General features: G+C 44.6%; 1 protein-coding gene across 3 annotated transcripts in view; it reads left to right on the top strand.

Annotated features, from left to right (window-relative positions):
- Window positions 1-22,205, top strand: part of CAMK2A (calcium/calmodulin dependent protein kinase II alpha) — a 303,342-nt gene that overhangs the window by 210,609 nt on the left and 70,528 nt on the right. For all 3 annotated transcript variants that reach the window (XM_040345018.1, XM_040345016.1, XM_040345017.1), the window contains exon 7: window positions 13,566-13,668. In XM_040345018.1, the coding sequence (XP_040200952.1) occupies window positions 13,566-13,668 (103 nt within the window). The remainder of the gene's footprint in view (window positions 1-13,565; window positions 13,669-22,205) is intronic.

The raw sequence follows: 22,205 nt of genomic DNA, 5'->3' as shown, positions 1-22,205 counted from the left end.
TGGAGATGTGGAAGAGGACTCTGGTGGCAACCTGTGAACTCCATGCCCAACAGGGTTAAGGCAGTGCTGGAAAATAATGGTGGCCACACAAAATATTGACACTTTGGGCCCAATTTGGACATTTTCATTTAAGGGTGTACTCACTTTTGTTGCCAGCAGTTTAGACATTAATGGTTGTGTGTTGAGTTGTTTTCCCACTGTTATGCAAGCTGTACACTCACTACTTTACATTCTAGCAAAGTGTCTTTTCTTCAGTGTTGTCACATAAAAAGAAATAATAAAATATTTACAAAAATATGAGGGATGTAATCAATTTTGTGAGATACTGTCTATATAGATTTTTTTTTAAGATTTTCTTTTGATGATATTGTCTTGCAAAAATTATTTTTGTTTTTCTACAATTAGTAGACAAAAACAAATGAAAAATAACGATAACAAAATAGAAAAAAGCATACTTTGTTCTACTTTGATAAGGGATAGTTTCAAAAAATGTAATTACTAGAATTATGGTACGAATGAAACAGTCTTTTTTATTCTTTTTTTTTATGCAACACAAAAAAATGTATAGAAAAAAAAAACATTAACGTTGCAAAAATAAAGATGACATTTTTTTGCAGGAAAATAATATGTAAGGGGATAAAGAAAGAGTTAATTAGGGGTGATTAGGGTAAATGAAAGGTTAATAAGGAAACAAACAAATATCTCTTGTTGGTGCTACTGGTGGAAGGAGTGTTGCAGGTCCAAATAGTGTCCCAGAGGCAGCTCCTCCTCTCTCTTGTGCAACCAAATGTAAGACAATCACCACATGAGGCCTGGACACCACCTCAGCCTAGCCAATCACTTCAGATTGGGTAAAATCTGACTGAAAAAAAAAAGCAAATAGAAGGGGGCACGCCAGCCTAGGAAATTACCATAAGATCTTTTAGTTATAAATAAAACAAATTCCAATGTACTCACATATACATTGTAAAATGCACAATCCAGTCCAGTTCCAGCGCTGTAGACGTGTTCATCCACAGGGGCTTAGCTTACGCATTTCAAGGGCTGTACCATCTTCCTCAGAGCTAACCAGACCCACCAAACTGTCATCTATAGATATTGGGACATGGATTGCCCGAAGTACAACAAGACCCACCCCTACAAAGGGGGGGGGGGTAATGTGGGTACAACCCAGTCGATAAACATTAACTCCTGCAGGGACAATAGCACCAACCACAGTAAACACAGCAGCCACATTTACAATTTAAATGAAAATAAAAGTAAAATTACAAAGAGGCATATAAACAAGCAGTGTGCACAAACTGCTCGTTTATACAGTATGCCTCTTTGTATTTTTATTTACCAACTTCTGTGGATTGGTCCTGCTGGAAAACCAGCATTATTTCAGTGTGTGCAGCAAATGGCTGCAGCCGTGATCAATGCATTCTGATGAGAGGGAGTCTTAACTGTCAGAGTATGATAGCACAGCAGGGTAGATCCCTGCATCCTTATCACTTTTGTGGATGCAGGCATCCGTGAAAAACTCAGTGTGTATACCCATCTTAACACTTTAAACATTCTTACAGGAGAGTAGCACACAGTTGGCCTCATCAGACTACTGCTGCTCCTTCTCCGTCCTATCACAAGCTAGGAAGAATCAATAACAGGCTGTACTGATACATTTTTAGTGCAGTCTGAAAGAAGGTCCCAGACCTGGCAGTGTCATCTAGGAGGAATGTGCAGATCAAGAAATTTTTCATTAAAACCTTTTTTATCTGGGGGTCAACACATATGTACAGTATTTGAAATATTTATTTTACTGTTTACTTGAAGTTAATTTTTAAAGTTTCTTCTAGTTCACACAATGCTAAAAATCAGCCACTTTTGTCGAATAAATGAATCGCTAGATCGCTAGTACTGTTTTGTTGCTGTTTTTAGATGACATTTTAAGTTACCTCACAAGCTCTCATTGATATTCATAAACGCAAGTATGCAAAAATATATGGACTCGGCACAGAATAATTTATCACCATATGTTTTATTGAACATTTATAGAGCAATAAACACTGGCTATAGATAGAGCATCATTTCCTTATCAACTCTTAAAAATATCTGGTAATATATTCTGTCTATTTAAAGGTAGCCAAATCTTGTTTTTTACTGCATATGTGATGTTTCACAGTTTGTAAGAAATAAGCATAACCAGATCAGTATTGTATTTACTGGTTTGCTTTTTGGGACCTTTTAGCTCCAGATTTCTTGGCTTTCTTCCATTATCACTGTATGAATGGAGTATTTATCAGTGGCGGTTCGGCCATAGAGGGCGCTGGAGCGCCGCCCCCTCTGGCTCTCACCGCCACTGAGTCTAATAACATAGATTCATGCATTGCACGAATCTATGCTATTGTCACCGCTGCCGCTGTTCTATTCAGATGGCCGGACATTGAGCGCCGACCATCTGAATAACGGCAGCTGGTTGGCTGTACAGAAGTGCCTATCAGAGCCAGCGCCAAGCAACGTGGATGGAAGTTCTTGCCAAGAATCTCGTCATGAAAAACAACATTTTTTTCCTGACGAGATTGTGGCCCTCGTGTACGAAGCCTGAAAATCCCCAACACTTTTGAACAGCCTTTTCCTGACAGTCCTCTCCTGGCTGCGGTCATCCATGTTGCTTGTGGACCTTTTTCTTCCACACTTTTCCCTTCCACATGACTTTCTATTAATGTGGTTTGATACGGCACTTTGGGAACATCCAACTTATTTTCCAATTACCTTTTGAGGCTAACGATCGCAAATGTCCGCGAACCGCAAGTTTGCGGCGGGCCCTATTGACTTTAATGGCAGGCGAATATTAAAAACCTTCAGGTCATATTTTCAGCCACAAAATACTTACTAGTTGCGCACAAATAGTGCCACAACATGGACACTGACCTACCAGAAGTATTAAGTGAAAAACTGGATACATAAGTAAGTGCCGGCCATTACAAACCCCAAAAATTAGCCAACAGGCATTCACCTGACAGCAAACAACTTTGTATTCTGTGGCTGGAGGTACATTAAGCCATTCACCGGATACAGAAGTAAGTGTCGGCCATTACAGGCCCTAAAAATTAGCCCACAGGTGTTCACCTGACAGCAAACAACCTTGTATTCTGTGGCTGGTGGTACATTAGGCATTCACCGGATACAGAAGTAAGTGTCAGCCATTACAGGTCCCAAAAATTAGCGCATGGCCACAGGCATTCACCGGACAGCAAACAACTTTGTATTCTGTGGCTGGTTTTACATTAGGCATTCACCGGATACAGAAGTGAGTGTCGGCCATTACAGGCCCCAAAAATTAGCCCACGGCCACAGGCATTCACCGAGCAGCAAACAACTTTGTATTCTGTGGCTGGTGGTATATTAGGCATTCACCGGATACATAATAAAGTGTCGGCCAGTACAGGCCCAAAAAATTAGCCCACAGGCGTTCACCAGAATTTGAATGAAACATGGTCTACTGGGCACATGTGTTGAATTCCTCTGAGATCCATGCTTCATTCATTTTTATAAATGTGAGGTAGTCAACACTGTTGTGAGCTAGGCAAGTGCGCTTATCGGTCACGACCCCCCCTGCTGCGCTGAATGTCCTTTCGGACAGGACACTGGATGACTGTCTCCGGTACCATGCCTGCAGTCCCTGACTGTCTCCTGTACCATGCCTGCAGTCCCTGACTGTCTCCTGTACCATATCTGCAGTCCCTAACTGTCTCCTGTACAATGCCTGCAGTCTCTGACGTCTCCTGTAGCATGTCTTCAGTCTCTGACTGTCTCCTATACCATGCCTGCAGTCTCTGATCGTCTCCTATACCATGCCTGCAGTCACTTCTGCCTGTTGCCTCCTCCTTCCTTTTACCAGCTGTCACCCCTGCCCCCATGTTTCCCTATAACCCTCCTATCCCCATCCTTTTCCCCCCAGCGATCACAGCCTTTTGCATCCCAACTCTCCCACCCCACCCACAATCCCTATTTCATCCCACCCTCAACTAAAGCCACCTCCCAAACCACCCCTCTTCCTAGGCGATAGGTATCGGTAATTGGTATCAGCGAGTACCTGCAAAAGCATATCAGTACTCGTACTCGGTGTTTAAAAAATGGTATCGGTGCATCCTCCCTAGTTAAAAGGGTAAAGTCTCGGAACTCATCCTGCCCTCGCAGAGGGAGCACAGGATGAAGTATCTTAAAGGACACCTTAAAATTTTGTTTTATTAATGCCTTTCCAGGCTCTGGTAGGTTACAGTCTCATGGAAAAGCTTGTTTTGAGGCCTCTGTTGGTAAAAGGAGGAGCGGCGAAGAAGGGGGCCGCCTCAGTGCATTAAAAAAAATGTTGTCCTTGGGACCCAGGGCTGTCAGCTTCAAGATCCCATTGGCAGTGTCTGCATTATATGGTGGAAGATTATGTGGGGCAAAATCAGAGATGGAGAGCTTTCAAGTCGACAATCCACTGGGTTACTGGGGCATGAGAATAGACCACTGGCCTATAACTTGCCCGGTATGCAATTGAGCTGCTGGGCTGCCCTGCATCCAGCGTGCTTTCTGAACTGGTATTCAGTGCTGCCGGAGGTTTTGTGACAGATAAGAGAGTGCGTCTGTCCACAGATTCCCCTGACAGGCTGACATTTGTCAAAATGAATAAGTCCTGGTTTAGCAGTAGCTATCAAGCCCCTGATGCCGATGTCATTGATTAAGTGTTATTGGAAACTCAAATCTGTGCAAGACTGTCTAGGCTGCCTTTGTGGGTGTTGATTTTATCTTGAAGTAATTCTTTGGTAAAGGTATCATTGGCACAATTAACAGCCACAATTAAGGACCATTTTTTCCTCACCTGTTTGACAGGTGCATCACATTTCTATTTTTTACAGCAAGGCCAATTCTTGCTTTCATCAAGAGTACCTTTATAGGGTTACGGGCTGAAGGCACCACCAACACCCAAAGACCATTTTTTTTGCATCTGTTACTTCTATCTAAAGTCTGCAAAAGAGAAAAGAAAATTGTTAATCTTGGTGTGAGTGTACTATAATTTAGCTACTTCACTTCACGCTTGCTCACTGTGGTAAAAAAAATCTTTATTTTCATCCAAAGTCTGCCAAAGAAACACCAAAATGTATCCAAAAAATCTCTAATCTTGTTTCGAGTGCAACCTGCTGAAACAGGTTCTATACAATGTACATATGCACCACTTTACAGGCACAGTAAGGGGACCCCCAGGCACTATATTCAAAGGCATTTTTTTTATTGTTTTACTTTAAGCATCATTAAAATCACTGCTTCTTTAATAACAATATTTTTAAAAGTGTACATGTCCCCCAGGGCAGTAGCTGGGCCCTCATATCATTTTTTATGGCCAATAACTTGCATATAAGCCTTCAAAATTGTGATTTTTGATTTTTCAAGTTTGGGCCCCTTAGACTTCAATGGGGTTTGTGGTTCAGGTCCAAACATTTGCAGTGGTCGAGAGTTCTGGCTTTCAATTTAGTCAGTGCTTGAACAAATATCCACACTTGTCAAAAAGTATCAAAATGACAGGGGTGTGGCTTGGTGAGGCGCCGGACAGGACGTGTTGCTGCTGAGCTCCAGCTATCAAGATCGTAATCTGCAGTAATCTCGCCTCCAGGGGGCCCATCCAGCCTCCAACACTGCACCCCTGGGGCCTGCCGGATAGGGAGTGCACCCCACAAGCCCCGAAATCGCAGCGCCCTGAGTGCCCTGAGTGCCTGTGACCGCCCGGGAGACAGATTGTGGCTCCGGCCTCCCTCCACGATCGGCGGCCATCTTCCTCCACCAGCTAGAGGTAACCCTGCTTGTTCCCGGCCTCGCGGGCCTCCCTGAGCTTAGCTTCCCTCAACACAGGCTCCAGAGCCTACCCGCAGGCTGACCGCTACCTCTGGATCCCGAAACTGGATTCATCTCCGGCGGCTTGCAAAGGGATCAGAGGCTCCAGGCTACTTCACGACGGCCATCTTGCTGCACCCGCGTGACGCACCAGAGCTCTCACTCTCTGTGACTTTCCTTGCGCCTGGATCTTTCTAGTTACGACCCTTGGCGCATATCCATGTGCCACTCGCTACCCACAACATCTAGCGGCACCCCTTACTAGTGGCCTGCAGGCGGTGGATCGATTGTGGCCCTGTGTTAGGCGGCCATCTTGCTGCACCCTGGTCCCCTCCAAGTGGACTTGTTTTTTTTTGTGTGTTGTTTTTTGTTTTTACTCAGCAAATCCCCCCTGAAAGCAAAAGTACTTTAGCTGGCCAGGCAACGGTCCCTGAACTGGAATGAATAGCTGCTTGTCTTAACTTTTGCTATGTACTGAACCTTAGCCCTGGGGGGCGCATACGCAGAGTCGGGGTGGATGACAGCTTGATCTCCCTGCTCCGCGCCGTCTGACCACTTAAACTCGGCGTATAAGGCACATTTTGCTCCCTGACGCCACCACGCAAGCTCCCTGCCTTAACCTGGCGCCTGACAGGTATGTACAATACGCCCCCGGAACCAGCAGCGCTACCGCTCCCAGCAAACGGCCTCCCCTTCCGTGGGGAGAGGGAAGGGAAAGGGCAAAATGGCGCCCGAGCCTCCGGACCGGGACGACACTACACAGCAGTCTGAGGACAGCTTGTTTCAGTTCCCCTCCAATTTAGTGAACCCCACTGACAATGGCTCTAAAGCCCTGCTTCAGAAGTTCCGCGGTATAGTGCGTTATGAAATAAACGCTGCCTCCCGTAAGCTTTCAGCAGACCTAATGAGGGGTCTTAAGGAGCTGGGCCACCGCGCCAATCAATTGGAGCAGCGGATGGACTTGACAACAACAGTGTTGGAGGGTCATGAGGACGAGGTTGAGAGGCTGAATGCTGAACTTTTAACTCTACAGGACAAATTAGAGCACTCTGAGAACAGGGCTCGAAGGGACAATCTCTGCATCCGTGGGCTCCCAGAGACCATCACTGCAGGGGACAGCCACGGCTTTCTTTCGGGAGCTGGCGCCTAATGTTCCTTTCGGAGCGATTGGAATTCGACCGCAAACACCGGTCTCTTGCTCCCAAGCCCACAGAGGGTCCCCCCAGAGACATTATCATCAAATTTCACTACTACAGGACCAAGGAAAGGGTCCTGCAAGCTGCAAGGGATCTCCCGGACCACTCCTACCAGGGCAATCCCCTTCAATTATTTGCTGACCTCTCCCCTGTCACCATAGCCAAGAGGCGGAGTCTGAAGCCTTACTTGCTGATTCTACAAGCTCGGGGCATCCGTTACAGATGGAGGTTCCCCTTTAAGCTCTCCTTTTATCATCTTGGTCATCAGTTTCATGCATCCTCATTGCCAGACTTACGGCGACACTTTCAGGATCTTCAGTTTGATCTCCCTCCCTCTCAACCGGAGTCTTCCTCTGCCCTTCTGGGTCTGTCCCGGTCACCCCACGGATCCTCGCAGAGGTCTCAATGGGGGTCCCAGGCTCTTCGATCATTGCAAGCTCAGCGATTCCAGGATTTCCCCTCGGGAGGACAGCATTGATTCTTGTTTGATGTTCCAGGGGCCCCGAGGGACTGGCCTGCCCGACGCCTGTGGTTTTGTTCTTCTTTTTTTTTTTTATTGACATCTGAGTCTCATCTTGAGCTATGAAAATGACTCTACATCGCACCATTGACTTCTCAGTGTGGGGGCCCAGTTGCAGGACATGGACATTTCTGCTTCCAACTCAATGAGACATCTGGACTGCCCCTCCCTTTTTCCATTTTTTCCCCTTTCTTTCCCCCTATCTGGTCTTGGTAGCCCCTCCTCTCCCCCCTCCCTTGCCCCTGTCCGCCTTGCCATGTGGTTTACCCCTTGCCCGGTGCTTCCCCAAATGTGTGATGGCGTCATTGGGCCTCTGTGATTGGGTCGTGCTCACATGGTCATTTGGTTCTCCCTCCCCCCCTTTTTTTTTCTTGTTTTTCTTGTATGCTTTTGATCTGTGGCTCGGGTGGGCTGGCTTGCGCTGTGCTGAGCATTCCCGCAGGAGTTGCAGGTGTGTTCGGCCCATCGCGGGCCACGATTGGTGACCTTTACGGTCTTGGCCGTAATCTGTGTGTGATATTGTCAGTGCATTTGTGGTGGGTCGATTTTGTGCTTTGGACTTTGTGATAATAAATGGTCGGTTGCTTCATCTGTAATGCTTTGGGAGGCGTATAAGGCAGTACTCCGAGGCCACATTATTCGGCTGGTGTCGACACGTAAGCGAGAACGGGGTCTGAAGCATAAGGCCTTGGAGACCCGTCTGGAGGCGTTATCTGCGGTTTTTAAACAATCCCCCACCCCTGGCATTCGTAAACTCTTGGAGCAGGCCCGTACAGAGTTAGATATTTGTCTTACTGAGGGGGCTGAATGCATCTTACGTTGGTCCCGCCAGAGGTGGTATACCAGGGCAAACAAACCAAATCGAATGCTGGCTAATAGACTCAGGACTTTCGCTCCTAAATTCGCTCCCACGGGCAACCGGATACATATATTGGAGGAGTTCCGCCTTACCAAATTGTATTCAGACCCGGAACAATTTAACGCTCGGGACACTGCTGACTTCCTCAGCCGTCTCTCATTCCCGACTCTGACGGAGGCGCATGTTACCCTCATGGACCGGGACATACAAGTTTTAGAGGTCCTCCAGAGTATTAAGGATCTTAAGGTGGGAAAACGACCGGGGCCGGATGGCTTTACGGCACTTTACTATAGAAAACTGGCCATTGTGGTAGCCCCGCGTTTAACGGCCATGTTTAACTCTGTTAAAAATGGTCATTGCTGCACCCCGGACCTCTTAACGGCAAGCATTGTGATGATCCCTAAACCGAATCGCGATCACTCCTCCTGGGCCAATTTTAGGCCTATTTCCCTATTTAATATTGATATGAAAATTTTTACCAAAATTCTGGCAAATCACCTAAACTATTTTCTTCCTCGGTTGATCGGGAAGGACCAAGTCGGTTTTATGCCTCAGAGATAGGCTAATGATGCTATTCGGCGTATATTGCAACTCCAACACATAGCTCACACTCGCTCGCTGGAATCCATGCTCTTGTCTCTGGATGTAAACAAGGCCTTTGACACTTTGTTGTGGCCCTATCTCATGTCTGTTCTTAGGCATTATGGCTTCGGGTCATCGTTTATGCACTGGATGTCAGTCTTATATGACTCCCCCCGGGCAAAAATTAAGTATTGTGGATTTGAATCTTCTCTCTTTAATATCAAGAGGGAACCCGTCAGGGATTGCCCCCTGTCACCTCTTCTTTTTGTATTGGCTCTGGAACCCCTAGCGGAGGCGATTCGCTCACATCCGGACATACAGGGCATTGAAGTGGCGGGCTATCCCCACAAAATTTCCCTTTTTGCTGATGATATTCTTCTCACTTTAACCTCCCCTAGAACTTCCTTACCAAATTTACAATCCCTTTTAGACACCTTTGCTTCCCTTTTGGGGCTCCGAGTTAATCCTGCCAAATCAAAAGCATTATCGGTTAATCTTTCTCCTGGTTTGTTGGGGGATTTACAGTCGGTGTTCCCCTTCCAATGGGTCTCCTCGCTACCCTATTTGGGAATCCACCTTACCCCTACATACTCTGGATTGTACCAGGCTAATTTTCCACACTTGTTTAAAAGGCTAACGGATATGCTGTTGTCCTGGTCACATTTACCTTCGTCATGGTTCGGCAGAATAACAGCTATTCGTATGTCCTACCTCCCGAAATTACTATATTTTTTCCGTGTCCTGCCTGTTCTGGTTCATTCACATATTCTCTGCATACATCAATGTAGAATTATGCAATTTATATGGGTTCGACCCGCCCTCGAATTGGCAAACGGGTTTTGTTTGCTAGGCGAATCAATGGTGGTCTTTCGGTTCCTAATCTACGGGCCTATTATACAGCTGCTAATATAGCACCTCTTTCGCGCCTTCATGAGACTTATCAGCTTCCGCTCTGGGCTATGCTTGATTTGGTTGACATCGACCCTATTCCCATCTCCTCATTGCCCTGGCTCCCTCCTGTGCATCGACCGTTGGATATGGGGCCCTGTCTGGCCCATTCCCTGCACCTCTGGGACTCGGTAAAGTACTCTGCGGGGTTGATCTCTCCTCATCTCCCCCTCTTACGACTTTTGCATTGCCCTCTATTTCCTCCAGGTCGTGATAATCCCTCCCAATTCTCATGGTGGACCACGAACGGGTTCACAGATGTTCACTCACTCTTAAGACCTACTAGGATTTTGACATTTGATGCTTTACGCTCTTCTCACAGTATTCCTTTGCGAGAGCACTATCACTATTTACAACTTTGCCACTTTTTTCAAAGTCTTCCTAAGTCTCAACCTACCCCTTATACTTTGACCCCCTTTGAGGGTCTCTATAGAGCCAGAGCCCATTCACCGGGCCTGATATCGCTGATATATTCAGCTGTGATATCCACAAGGAGACCCCCGTGATATCCTACCACCTTCAATGGGAGAGAGAGTTGGGGAAGCAGTTGGACCCTGAGGACTGGCAGGTAATGACTCTAACTCTGTCCAGGTGCTCACGTAACGTGTTGATCTTGGAAAATGCCTATAAGGTTTTATACAGGTGGTACTACACACCGGTGAGATTGGCTCGATTTATTCCAAATTATTCTCCGCTCTGTTTCAGAGGGTGTTCCCAGGAGGGCTCCATGACACATATTTGGTGGTCATGCCCACGGGCGTGCAGACTGTGGATTAGGATATACACTCTCCTTCGCAATTCATTTCAGATTAACATTAAAAGGGGTCCCTATGTAGCACTCCTTGGTAAGCTTATCGTGGAATTATTGCGTCCAAAACGGCAACTAGCCCAGCATCTCTTTACTGCAACAAGGTTGACAATCGCGAGAGCATAAAAAAACCCCACACTTAGCTTTGAGGCAGTCAAAAACCGCCTGAATGATGTCATGGTTAATGAGGTCCTTTCTGACACGCATGTTTATTAGGGTATGGCAGCCTTGTATTGCACTCTACCACCCTTCTAGGTTTGACGCTGCATTACTATCAATATAGGACTCCTCTTGCGCGCACCCCGTGGACCTCACACTCCCTTCCTCTATCTCTCCCTCTTCACCTTCTACTCCTCTTCTCGCTCTGCTCCATTCTTCTTCTCTTTTTTTTATTCTCCCATAGTCTCTTTTCTTTTTGCAGTTAATCCTTTCTACTCTTTCTAGAGGATGCTAACCTTTAGGTTCTCTTGTTGTGTATTATATATTTGTTCTACAGGTTTATAGACAGCCGGGCGTAGACCAAGTTCTAGACCTTATGCTTCTAAGGACTTTTTTTCTCTATTTGAGTATAGCATAAGAGCTCGGCTCCTGCTTAGTTTATGTTGGTTAGGGCCTGGATTTGCTTTGTATAATGTATGCTATAACACTCTAGCGTAAACCTGTACTGTTGCTTTATATGACAATAAAACTTTTTGTAAAAGAAAAAGTATCAAAATGACAAAACATTACATTTTTAACATCCATGACAGAGAAAGCACCCTCTTAAAATTTTCAGTGTCATACAGTGTATAATCCACAGAGCATGCAGAAAATGAGAGTAATCTTATCATTCACTTACTCATTACTCACTAGCTATATGTCCATTGAATAAGAAAACACATACCTACCACTCCCACAAAGTTTGACTGATAATACTGTTAATACACGTAACACAGCAATAAAAATGATTTCTAATTTTACATTGTTAGATGCCTTTCTCCATTATCTAGGTGACTTTTCTGTAAGCGAAAAAAAACAAAACAAAAAAACTGAGATCTCAGGGGTCCTAATAATTGCCTATTATGTATGTATACCCAGTGGTATCATCCATCCTATAGCTACCATCTGTGTTTTCTTGCCTATGGGATAACAATATCCTCTGCTCATTTTTCTTTTATGTGATTTAGAAGTGAGCCTTGTCTTTCAATCATCTAAGAATTTTATGAAGACTCACATTTTCCTGGTGGGATTCTATGCCCTAAATTGTATCAGCTCTGCAATTTACAATCCATATTCCTGCATGTGGCCATCATCAGGACATACTGATTTTCTGCAGATCAGTAAGCTGGGAGAGCATAAGATGAAAAAAAAAAAAAAAAAAAAAAACAGTGACACCCACACAAGGCAAATTAGCATTAATCTCTAATGTTAAAATACCAGAATTTGAAAGGGATGGAATTTGGATTAAGCCTCGGTTCACACTGGTGCAATTTGACATGCAATTTGACATGTCAAATCTGCGGCAATGACACCATCCTAACCGGTGTGACCACGCATTTGCGATGCCGCATTTGCGGTGCCGCACTGATTTCAAAAAGTTGTTTCTGTACTACGTTCGCGATTTCAGCCACTGAAAACGGGACTGACATGCGGGAGTAAAATCGTGCGAGTTCAGCTGAACTCACACGGGTTCATTCCTGCAGCTCAGTGTGAACCTAGGCTAAAGGTCAGAAGTTTGGATGTCCCAAATCAAATCAAATTTGAACTTCAGTGTTTTTGTTATTCAGCTTCCCAGACAGCTTCAACTACTTCTGCTTTATATCTTCAGGAATTACTACTGGTTTTCCTGGTTTCTACAGATTTACATACAAGTTTTTTTTTCTTTTTTGGCCTCACTATCCCATTATTTAGGGTTGCTTTTTAATAAACCTTTATTGAAGCTTGGTTTTGATCCACATTGACTTCAAAGGATTTCCTATTCATGAAATGAAAAATGTCTAGAGTTTTTCAAAAAGTTTTTCTGAGCCAGAATGTATCAAACTTTTCAGAAGTTTGCTAATTTCTACTAATATATGTTTCCATGGTTTCACCCCTTCCTTGACGAGCATTCTGAGGAAGAGGCAGAGAAATTCAGGAGATGCCAGTGCTGGCCATATGCACGAGGCACTTACAGAAATGGAATTCGAGAAACAAATTCTGAACTTAATAAGTGATCTTTTTGCTTCTTTGCATTAGTACATTTCCTCTGGTTTTGTAAAGTAATAGTAGTTTTATGCATATTCTTGTGTGCATATGTTCTTTAGTGTGCTGGTATACCTGTGTGTTTGGAGCATACATGGTAGACCATATAAATATTTTTATTATCTAACACTGGGCTGACATCTACCACCCTTTCAGCATTATTAAAACTTAAAGTAAAAGTTGAAGCATGAATGTTCCTATTTCTGATCTCTCCTTTTGAAGATGCCTGGCTGCCATGTTGATTCATTAACCCAGAGCAAGCATACAAATTGGTACTTTTTTCTGATATTCCTCATCATTTTTTTTTTTTTGAGTCAATGTCTCGCAAAAGTATTAAAGCTATTGGGGAAGCACTAGCATTTTCAGAAGGTAAAAAATGTCAGCTTCTTTATTTATCTTTTAACATATTTCTTTTAAACTGCATACTGTATGGCTTGACTAAGAATTTGGTAACTAGAGGCTAGGAAAGTATTGGTTTGGCTTATCAACCAGCTGCCTTTATCCCCTTCAACAGTTGAAAGGTACTGTTAATGTTGTATATTAATTCTGATGAAGCCTCTCCATCTTTGTTATCTGCAGCCAGAAAACCTGTTGTTGGCTTCAAAGCTAAAAGGGGCAGCTGTGAAACTGGCAGACTTTGGTTTGGCTATCGAAGTGGAAGGCGAGCAACAGGCATGGTTTGGTAAGTCTTTTGGATTAAAATGTATTCAAGTGCCCAAGCTTGTCTTTTTTTTTTTTTTTTTTTACAAAAAGTTGTTTTTATCTGCCACACTGTAATAATGCTATAATAAATTAAAAACAAGAGACCTAAGTACTGTTAAAATAATCAATTTCAGTACCTCATCAGCTATCAAAAGTTGACGTCATGTGTTTTTATCTGCGGTATGCTCAGAAAAACATATAACATAAAATATTCACTAAATGCAAAAGGCAAACATATATTTTCATCCGTTTCAGAGTTCAGACTTAGATAAACAGCTAAAATCACATTTGTCATATGTATGTGTATACTGTTACTTTCCAAAAGATTAGGAATGCTTTTCAACCATTCTTGGAATTTAGACGGAGGCCCCATACACACGACCAGTTTCCTCGGCAGAATTCAGCTTCCGACCGAGTTTCTGGCTGAATTCTGCCGAGGAAACTGGTCGTGTGTACACTTTCGGCCGAGGAAGCCGAAGAGGAGCTCGACGAGGAAATAGAGAACCTGTTCTCTATTTCCTCGTTGTTCTATGGGAGCTCTCGTCCCGCCGAGCTCCTCGGCGGCTTCAGGGCTGAACTGGCCGAGGAACTCGATGTGTTTGGCACGTCGAGTTCCTCGGCCGTGTGTACGAGGCCTTACAGCTAAATTAGGCCTTTGACCTCAATTTTCTTCCCAGCAGGTAAATAGTACAGCTTGGTCAACCACCTTCCCCAGCAAGTGCTTGACTAACCAGCATAACATTTTTAGCTTATCCCTGAGGTCTGTAAACATGTTTCCTGTGTTAGATTAACATCAATGTGCAATACAGTAATCTGCAATTGCCAATATTACTTTGACCTCCCCTGTCAGTCTTTCTATGCAAGGCACTGTGGCAGGGTAATTTTAAATTAAATGAAAAACTGTGGCATTTTTACTATGTATTTAAATATACATTTTAAAGCCACATTGGCTAGAGTAATACATCACTTTCCCAAGATGACTATTCTTTTATACCATCTTCAACAAATCTCTCTGAGGCCTCGTACACACGACCGGATCTATCCGCTGGGATTGATCCGCTGATCAGTTCCAGCAGATAGATCCGGTCGTGTGTACGGCCTAGCGGACATTTATCGGCGGATTAAAATCCAGCCGACGGATTTCAAGCGGATAAAAATTTCTTAGCATGCTAAGAAATCTATCCGCTTAAATCCTGTCCAGCGGATTGATCCGGTGGTCTGTACAGACTCACCGGATCAATCCGTCCGCTCCCCTCCCTCGCATGCGTCGTAATGATTCGACGCATGCGTGGAAGTACTTACCTTCCAGCGTCGCGCACGTCGCCGCGTCATCATCGCGGCAACGGCGCGACACATCACCGCGGATGTATTCCACACGGATTTTGATCCGATGGTGTGTACAAGCCATCGGATCAAAATCCGGAGGAGGAATCTCCGCTGGAAACGGTCCGGCCTTAGTCTAGCCTTTACTGAACTTTGAGAAGGCTTATGATCAATGATACACAAAAGAAGACAACATGTATGATGTTCACACACTGGTTTTATTTCTATTTTATAACCTATTTTTATTTTATAGCATGTTACATTATTATGCCCACTATATATATTGTTAAAGTAGTCCCTAGTTTCCTATCGCATGTATCCTAAACAATTGCTATTTTTGAAGTAAAATACTCCTACAGTCACTTTGCAGCCACTTCCTGTCTACAAACATTCTGGTTGTGGCTTTTCTCATGACAAGTTTCCTAATGATGACAACAGTGGACTGTGACGGTATCGGTATGATATCCCCGTCAACGTTCCCTTCTTCCCATAACGAAAATCACCCCAATATTCCACGAGGAGGGATATCCCTGGAATCGCCCAGAAAGCCACACATGAGACCAGCTTACTGCTTGAACAACACAGAGTTTTAATCGTAAGAAGCCAGAGCTTATATGTGGTTACAACTGTTACAATGACAAATCTCCGCCCCCCCTCACACAGTGGGGGGTCTTCAATACAGCTCCTTTGAAATAAAGATATTTCTTTGAACTACTCAGTAGCTAGCCGGTTCGGCACCGCATATAGAGAGATAATTATCACAATGAAGCAATCAGCATAATTAACATGAGCCCCTTATCTAATCACAGTAACCAGTAAACACAGGGCTAGAACAATTAACATTTGAAACAGCACTGGCTGCAGAAGAGTAACTACAATTAACAGCCTTAAACAAGCAGGGAGGATTAAACTGAAGCATATAGGTAAAAAGTCCATCACAATGGCCCCCCTTCTTCTCCCTGCTCCGGAAAAGCCGGTTGGACCTCTCCTGGTCCAATAGGGTTGACGGGTTCAGAGCTTTTAGTCCGAGGTTAACTCCGTTTGGCATGACTGACCTCCCTTGGCAACTGCTTCAGACTCAGGTATGCCACCGGGTCGTCAGATCACACGCCGGTCAGTCCCCAAGTCTTTGTGCGATCTGCAAAGTCACCAGAAGTCAGTGTGAAGACGGCGAATGGGTCTGTGCGCTGCCGTCTAGGTGTCCCGCTATGGGAGGGGCAGGTTATGGCTCTGAAGTGACAGTCACAGGAGATTCATAAAAAGAAAAAGTTATATTTGTTGAAATGCTGTAGCACTGGTGCTCAGAGTCCGGGGGGGGGGGGGGGAGAGGGGACTCAGAGCCCCATAAGGTCAGCCACCCCCTGCTCCCTCCGCAGCCGCAGGTTCTCCTCTTTGAGCCTCTCCAGCTCCATCTCCAGTTCATGGAGCCTGGGGGGGTCAGCCTGCTGTGACCTCAGGTGGTTGTTCTCCTCCTCCATGCGGCTTATGCACTCCTCCAGCTCTATGTACTCACGGATCAGATCCTGCTTGCTCATGTCTTGCAGGCTCTCCACGTGGTCCTTCATCATCAGGAACTGGGTGGTGGTGTAAGGGGCCACCGGTGGGCCCTTGGCGAACATCTCGGCCCGCATCTGGGGCGCCCGCTGCGATTCCATCTCCTCCAGTCGCTTCTTCTCCTCCCAGGTCCGCTGGTTATATGACTTCCAGGACCTCTTCTTCTTGGAGGGTAGCTGGCGGTGCCTCTTTCTGCCCAGCTCCCTCCAAGGCCCCTCCGGCTCATGGCAGTCGCCCATGACCAGCTGACAATGGTGTTCCCTGTTGTCCGTAATAACAGATTGTACCATGAGGGCTTCGTAAGGGGTGCCCAATGGTTCTTCCTGACCCAGCTCCTGGGGATCCCAAGCCGAGTCTACACAATGGGCTGCTGCTGGTGGGCGGTACCCAGGTTGAGACCAATTTGACCTGGTGTTGTCATTCATGGGGCAATTCTGCTTGAAGTGACCCAACTGTTTGCACCGGAAGCAGCGTTGTTCGTTGTCCTCCTGGCGTGGGTAGCGAGGGCTAGATGTCATCGGTCTGTTAGGCGGTTGGTATCTAGCGGCTGGTGGGTGTGAGGGCGCCGTTGGTTGTGGAGGTTGTACCCGTGGTGTGACCTGGTTTGTCTTGCGAGTATCCGCATATTCATCCGCCAACTTCGCGGCCTCTGGTAGAGTCATGGGCCTGCGATCTCTCACCCAATCTTTGACGTCCGTCTGGATGTGATTGTAAAATTGCTCCAGGAGCATTAGTTGCAAAATGTCCTCTGCGGTGGTGGCCTGGCTGCTGTTAACCCAGTTAGAGGCCGACAGGGACAGCTGGCATGCCCATTCTGCGTAAGAGTCTTTCGTGGTTTTGCGTGAGTCCCTGAACTTCTGTCGGTGGGACTCTGGGGTTACTGCATAACGAGCCAGGAGCGCTTCTTTAACCCGGGCGTAGCTATGGATATCCTGATCTGGCACGGTCCGGAAAGCATCAGAAGCTTTGCCTGACAGTTTGCCTGACAATATTGCGACCCAGTCTCTTCTAGCTATTCGGTGCAGGTTACATTGTCGCTCAAAATCCGCCAGGAAGTTATCAATCTCACAGTCCTTTTCATCAAAAGCTTTAAAAGCGCTAAACGGAATCTTCCTTGCGTCTGCTGTGCTGTACTCACTGTTCGGAGAAGGTGCGGCTGCTTGTTGGACTGCTGCCAGTTTTAACTGTAGCTCTGCGTCCCTTATTTCTTTAGCCTCCTTCGCTAACATGTCCATCACTTTCAGTACCACATCTGGCGTTGGGTTCGGGCCGAACCACGCTAGCTTCTCTCTCATGAGCTTGTTGGTTGGTGACTCCTCCTGAATCACTGGTGTCTCCATCTCTTGTACTGCTGGCGTTGCTGTAATCCCGTTCTCCTGGTCTAGCTCCATTAATTCTGCTATGATGACCCGCTTGGTTTTGTTGCTAGCAATCCTTCCACGAACTTCCAGTAGTTCTTTCAGTGTATTTCTTTTAAGCAGGGTGTAGCAGCCTTCCATTCACTGTTCCCAGTGTCTGCTTGGAATCCGGGTGTAAAGGAGAGTAGAGGGAAGATCCCGCTGCTGCCAACCAATTTGTGACGGTATCGGTATGATATCCCCGTCAACGTTCCCTTCTTCCCATAACGAAAATCACCCCAATATTCCACGAGGAGGGATATCCCTGGAATCGCCCAGAAAGCCACACATGAGACCAGCTTACTGCTTGAACAACACAGAGTTTTAATCGTAAGAAGCCAGAGCTTATATGTGGTTACAACTGTTACAATGACAAATCTCCGCCCCCCCTCACACAGTGGGGGGTCTTCAATACAGCTCCTTTGAAATAAAGATATTTCTTTGAACTACTCAGTAGCTAGCCGGTTCGGCACCGCATATAGAGAGATAATTATCACAATGAAGCAATCAGCATAATTAACATGAGCCCCTTATCTAATCACAGTAACCAGTAAACACAGGGCTAGAACAATTAACATTTGAAACAGCACTGGCTGCAGAAGAGTAACTACAATTAACAGCCTTAAACAAGCAGGGAGGATTAAACTGAAGCATATAGGTAAAAAGTCCATCACATGGACCATACCTACATAATGAGTTGAAATGTCCACTTGTAGTCTCCAATAAAAATGTGTGTTCCAGGGTGACAACACACTTGGATAAGAACATTGAAGATTACTTTTGAAATTACATTTTTAAACTTTTGAATTGCTTTTGAATTTACATTATAATAACACACTAAAGTGTTTTTGGATACATCACATTAGTTATATGTAATAGTGTATATCCCATTACTGACATGTACACAGGTGACTCAATCACCTACATGTACTCCACCAGTCCAGGGACCATACCAAGGCTTATTCAGCCATTACACCAGTCCACAGACCTCTAAGCACTCCACTTCACTCACATACTTGCATGTACAGTGTGCCTAATGGTGTGCCCTATGCACACACTGGTTATACTTCTGTTCACTTCAGTCAGCACTGCTACTCTGGCTGGGAACTTTGGGCCTGATGTCTTGCATGTGGTACACCCCTATCCACCACCATCCCCTAGCCTGACTATGTTTGCACACAAATGACTTCCCTGGGATCCTTTTTTCTCCATGTGGGTACCTCATGAGATGCACAGTCTAGCATAAGCTTAAAAAGGCACTATCTAATTTTACAGCAGCAAAGGTACTGAGGACCCACGGAGCAGCCCAAGCTTGGTTCAACTCAATTTTATTGTCACAGTTCTCAGCTCAAGTTCATAAATAAATAACCCTTCTGTTTCTCAATCATCAGTTCCATGTTGCGTGCCAGTCTTCTTTCGTGTGCCCTTTAGCAGGTGTGCCCATCCCAGTGGTAGTACAGAATAAAGATGCTGTTCCTTATGTGCTCTCTCTATCTCCTGGCTCTTCTCATCCCATCAGCCAGCCTGGTCTGCTCTAGCTAAGCTCCACCCCAAGCTTATACATGTATATGATTCTGCCAGGAAGTAAATAAATTCACTCCCCTTCATGTAAAGGTTTTATAGAGGAATCCTTTTTAAAGGGGCAACCAAGTGGCCCACACACAGGCAGCTGCTTCTGTGAAAAATCTTCCCTGTAGTGCCTCCTCTGAGCTGCTACATACTGTCCTAAGTGGCTGTCTTCTGTCACTGGCAGGTAAAGATATAAAAAACCCTCACAAAGGATTGAATCCTGGGAATGGTATTTGAACTGGTAACTGTACCCAAAATCAAAGGAGAGATGCTTCCAAAAATACAACATACAAGAACACCACAAAGGAAACTGCTGCCAATCCAAAAATGTATACATTTATTGGACATGGACATTAACATATATAAAGAAAAAATGTGTGGCGTAAGCAAACCCCCCACCACCACTTGGGGTACTTCCACAGCATCCAGGCTGCCCCAATACCCCAAGTGGTGGTGGAGGGGGAAGGGGGGGTTTGCCTATGCCACACATTTTTATCTTCATATATGTAAATGTCCAATAAATGTATTAATTAGGGCTGTGGAAATTAACTATTAATTCATCGATCAATCTTTAATTTTTTTAAAAAAATCAAAAATGTTTTGATCGATCAAAATTCTTTTGATTGGTACTCACCTCTCCGCTGGCTTCAGGGAGTTCTGTCGGAGATCCGGTGACGTCATGGACACCAGCGGGGCTTGCCGTGTCGATCTGAAGGGCTCCTTTGCTGTGCCTTCATATCTGCATGCCGGCAGGAACTTACTATCTGCCACACGCAAGGGCTCATCTGGATTCAGCAGTGGCATCGTTGTACACATTTTTATACCAGTATCATACTTAGCTACATGTTTTTTTATGACTGCTTTTGCTACCGTTTGGTATTACTCACACCATTTTTACAGTTTATGTAGCTACATCGACTTTATCTCCAGTGCAATATTTATTTTGTTATCTACTTGAAGACTATAAAAGTTTTAATGCTATTCCCATCGAGCGCTGCCTTTGTGTGTTTTTTGTATCCTGCTATCCATTTTTCCAGTGGTTGGTAGCTGCACTGGGAATCAGCCTGCAAGGAGATCAGCTAAAAGTAGTTGGATCTGTATGTGTGTTATAATTAATCAGAATTAGTCGATTAATCGATTTAAAAAAATCGATTAATCGAACACAAACATTTTGATCAGTAACAGCCCTAGTATTAATTTTTGTCGCTTACCCATCCCTTCTATCCTCTCCACCATTTACTGAACTCCTACTATTATTGTTCCACAATGCCTGTTTAGCATGATAGCCAGTGGCTCTGAGGAGTCACTGAGAGGAGGATTTTTTTGCATCTAGATGCAGGTGATAGAACACACACTAGTACACATACCGAATGTGTTTGGTTTTGTATCCCCCCCCCCAAAAAAAGTAAACTTCAGCTTTAAATTTTATATGATATTTATTCATTGGGTTTACGTATGCTTTTCAGTAAGGTGTTTTTTTTTTTCGAAAATATATGGTCTTTTATATCTGCCTATAGTTTGGATTTAAATAAAGATGCAAATGCAATAAAATGTAGTATAACACAATAATAGAAGCCTTTGCAATAAAAATATGTTATATTAATATGTAGAAAATGTGGAAAGAGTGTGCTAGAGCTCTTGGCTGCCTCTTATCATACATGATTCATATAAAGTGGTTCCTAGAGCATTTCATGGCAGAATATGTCATGCATATTGAAGTGACATTAAAATAATACAGACATAAATCTCCGGATTGAATTATTACATAAAACATGTGGTGCCAGTATAGAGCGCAACAAGATACCTTTCAGCTTCAAACAAAAGCATAAATATACTGTACAGCCAAATGGAGAATATTCCCTGATCAGAATAATTTTCCAGGGGCAAAATTGAAGTGTGGCAGGTAAATTGTACTGCGTATGATATTGTTATACTTGATTCCATATCCTATTTATTTAGTTTCCCTCAGTTATTGGAGAGAGTAAATGTAGTTATTTTGCATAATTGCAGCTTTGGTATCAACAAACCAAAGAACAAAATGCAATATATTGCAGCTTACCAGTCTATCAATATGGTTGCTGCATCAATTATGGGGGGGGGGGGGGGGGGGGGTGTCCTTGACACCCCCCCCCCCCCCGAGAGCTGAACTAAAAGCATAGATAATGTTATCTTTCCTAAGTATTTTGATAACCCCCCACCGCCATGTAATAAACAAAGGCAGACATGTTTATATTCCATCCTGGGTGACAACAATGCCTCCCTCTATAGATACAGTGGAGGAGTGAACATCACCACAGTTATCATTATTATTATTATTCACTTATCTGAGAAGTTCTTATGTTCTTTCAAAATATACATTTATTGTACATTCTTAACATAAATTTGTTAATGTGTTAGATTGGATCACCCAGCCCACCTAATATTAACCAATTCACGCCAGCTGTATGCATATATGCAGCCTCTCGTGGGTGGGCCTTAATGTTGAGTGGCCGCATATATGTGGCCATGTGTAAACAACTTACCGTGCTGAGAGTGCACTCCCTGCATGCTCCCAGCACAGTAGCTGGCGGAGATCGGTAAGCTTCCGATGCATACGTGCAATCGGGAGCTTTCCAATCATGTGACCGCTGTGACAACCAATCACAGTGGTCACATGACGTAAATGCCCGCCTCT

Source organism: Rana temporaria, chromosome 3 (genome assembly GCF_905171775.1).
Source record: "Rana temporaria chromosome 3, aRanTem1.1, whole genome shotgun sequence".
Lineage (NCBI taxonomy): Eukaryota > Metazoa > Chordata > Amphibia > Anura > Ranidae > Rana > Rana temporaria.
The sequence above is the reverse complement of the archived record's forward strand: the minus strand, read 5'-3'. Positions and strand labels throughout refer to the sequence as shown.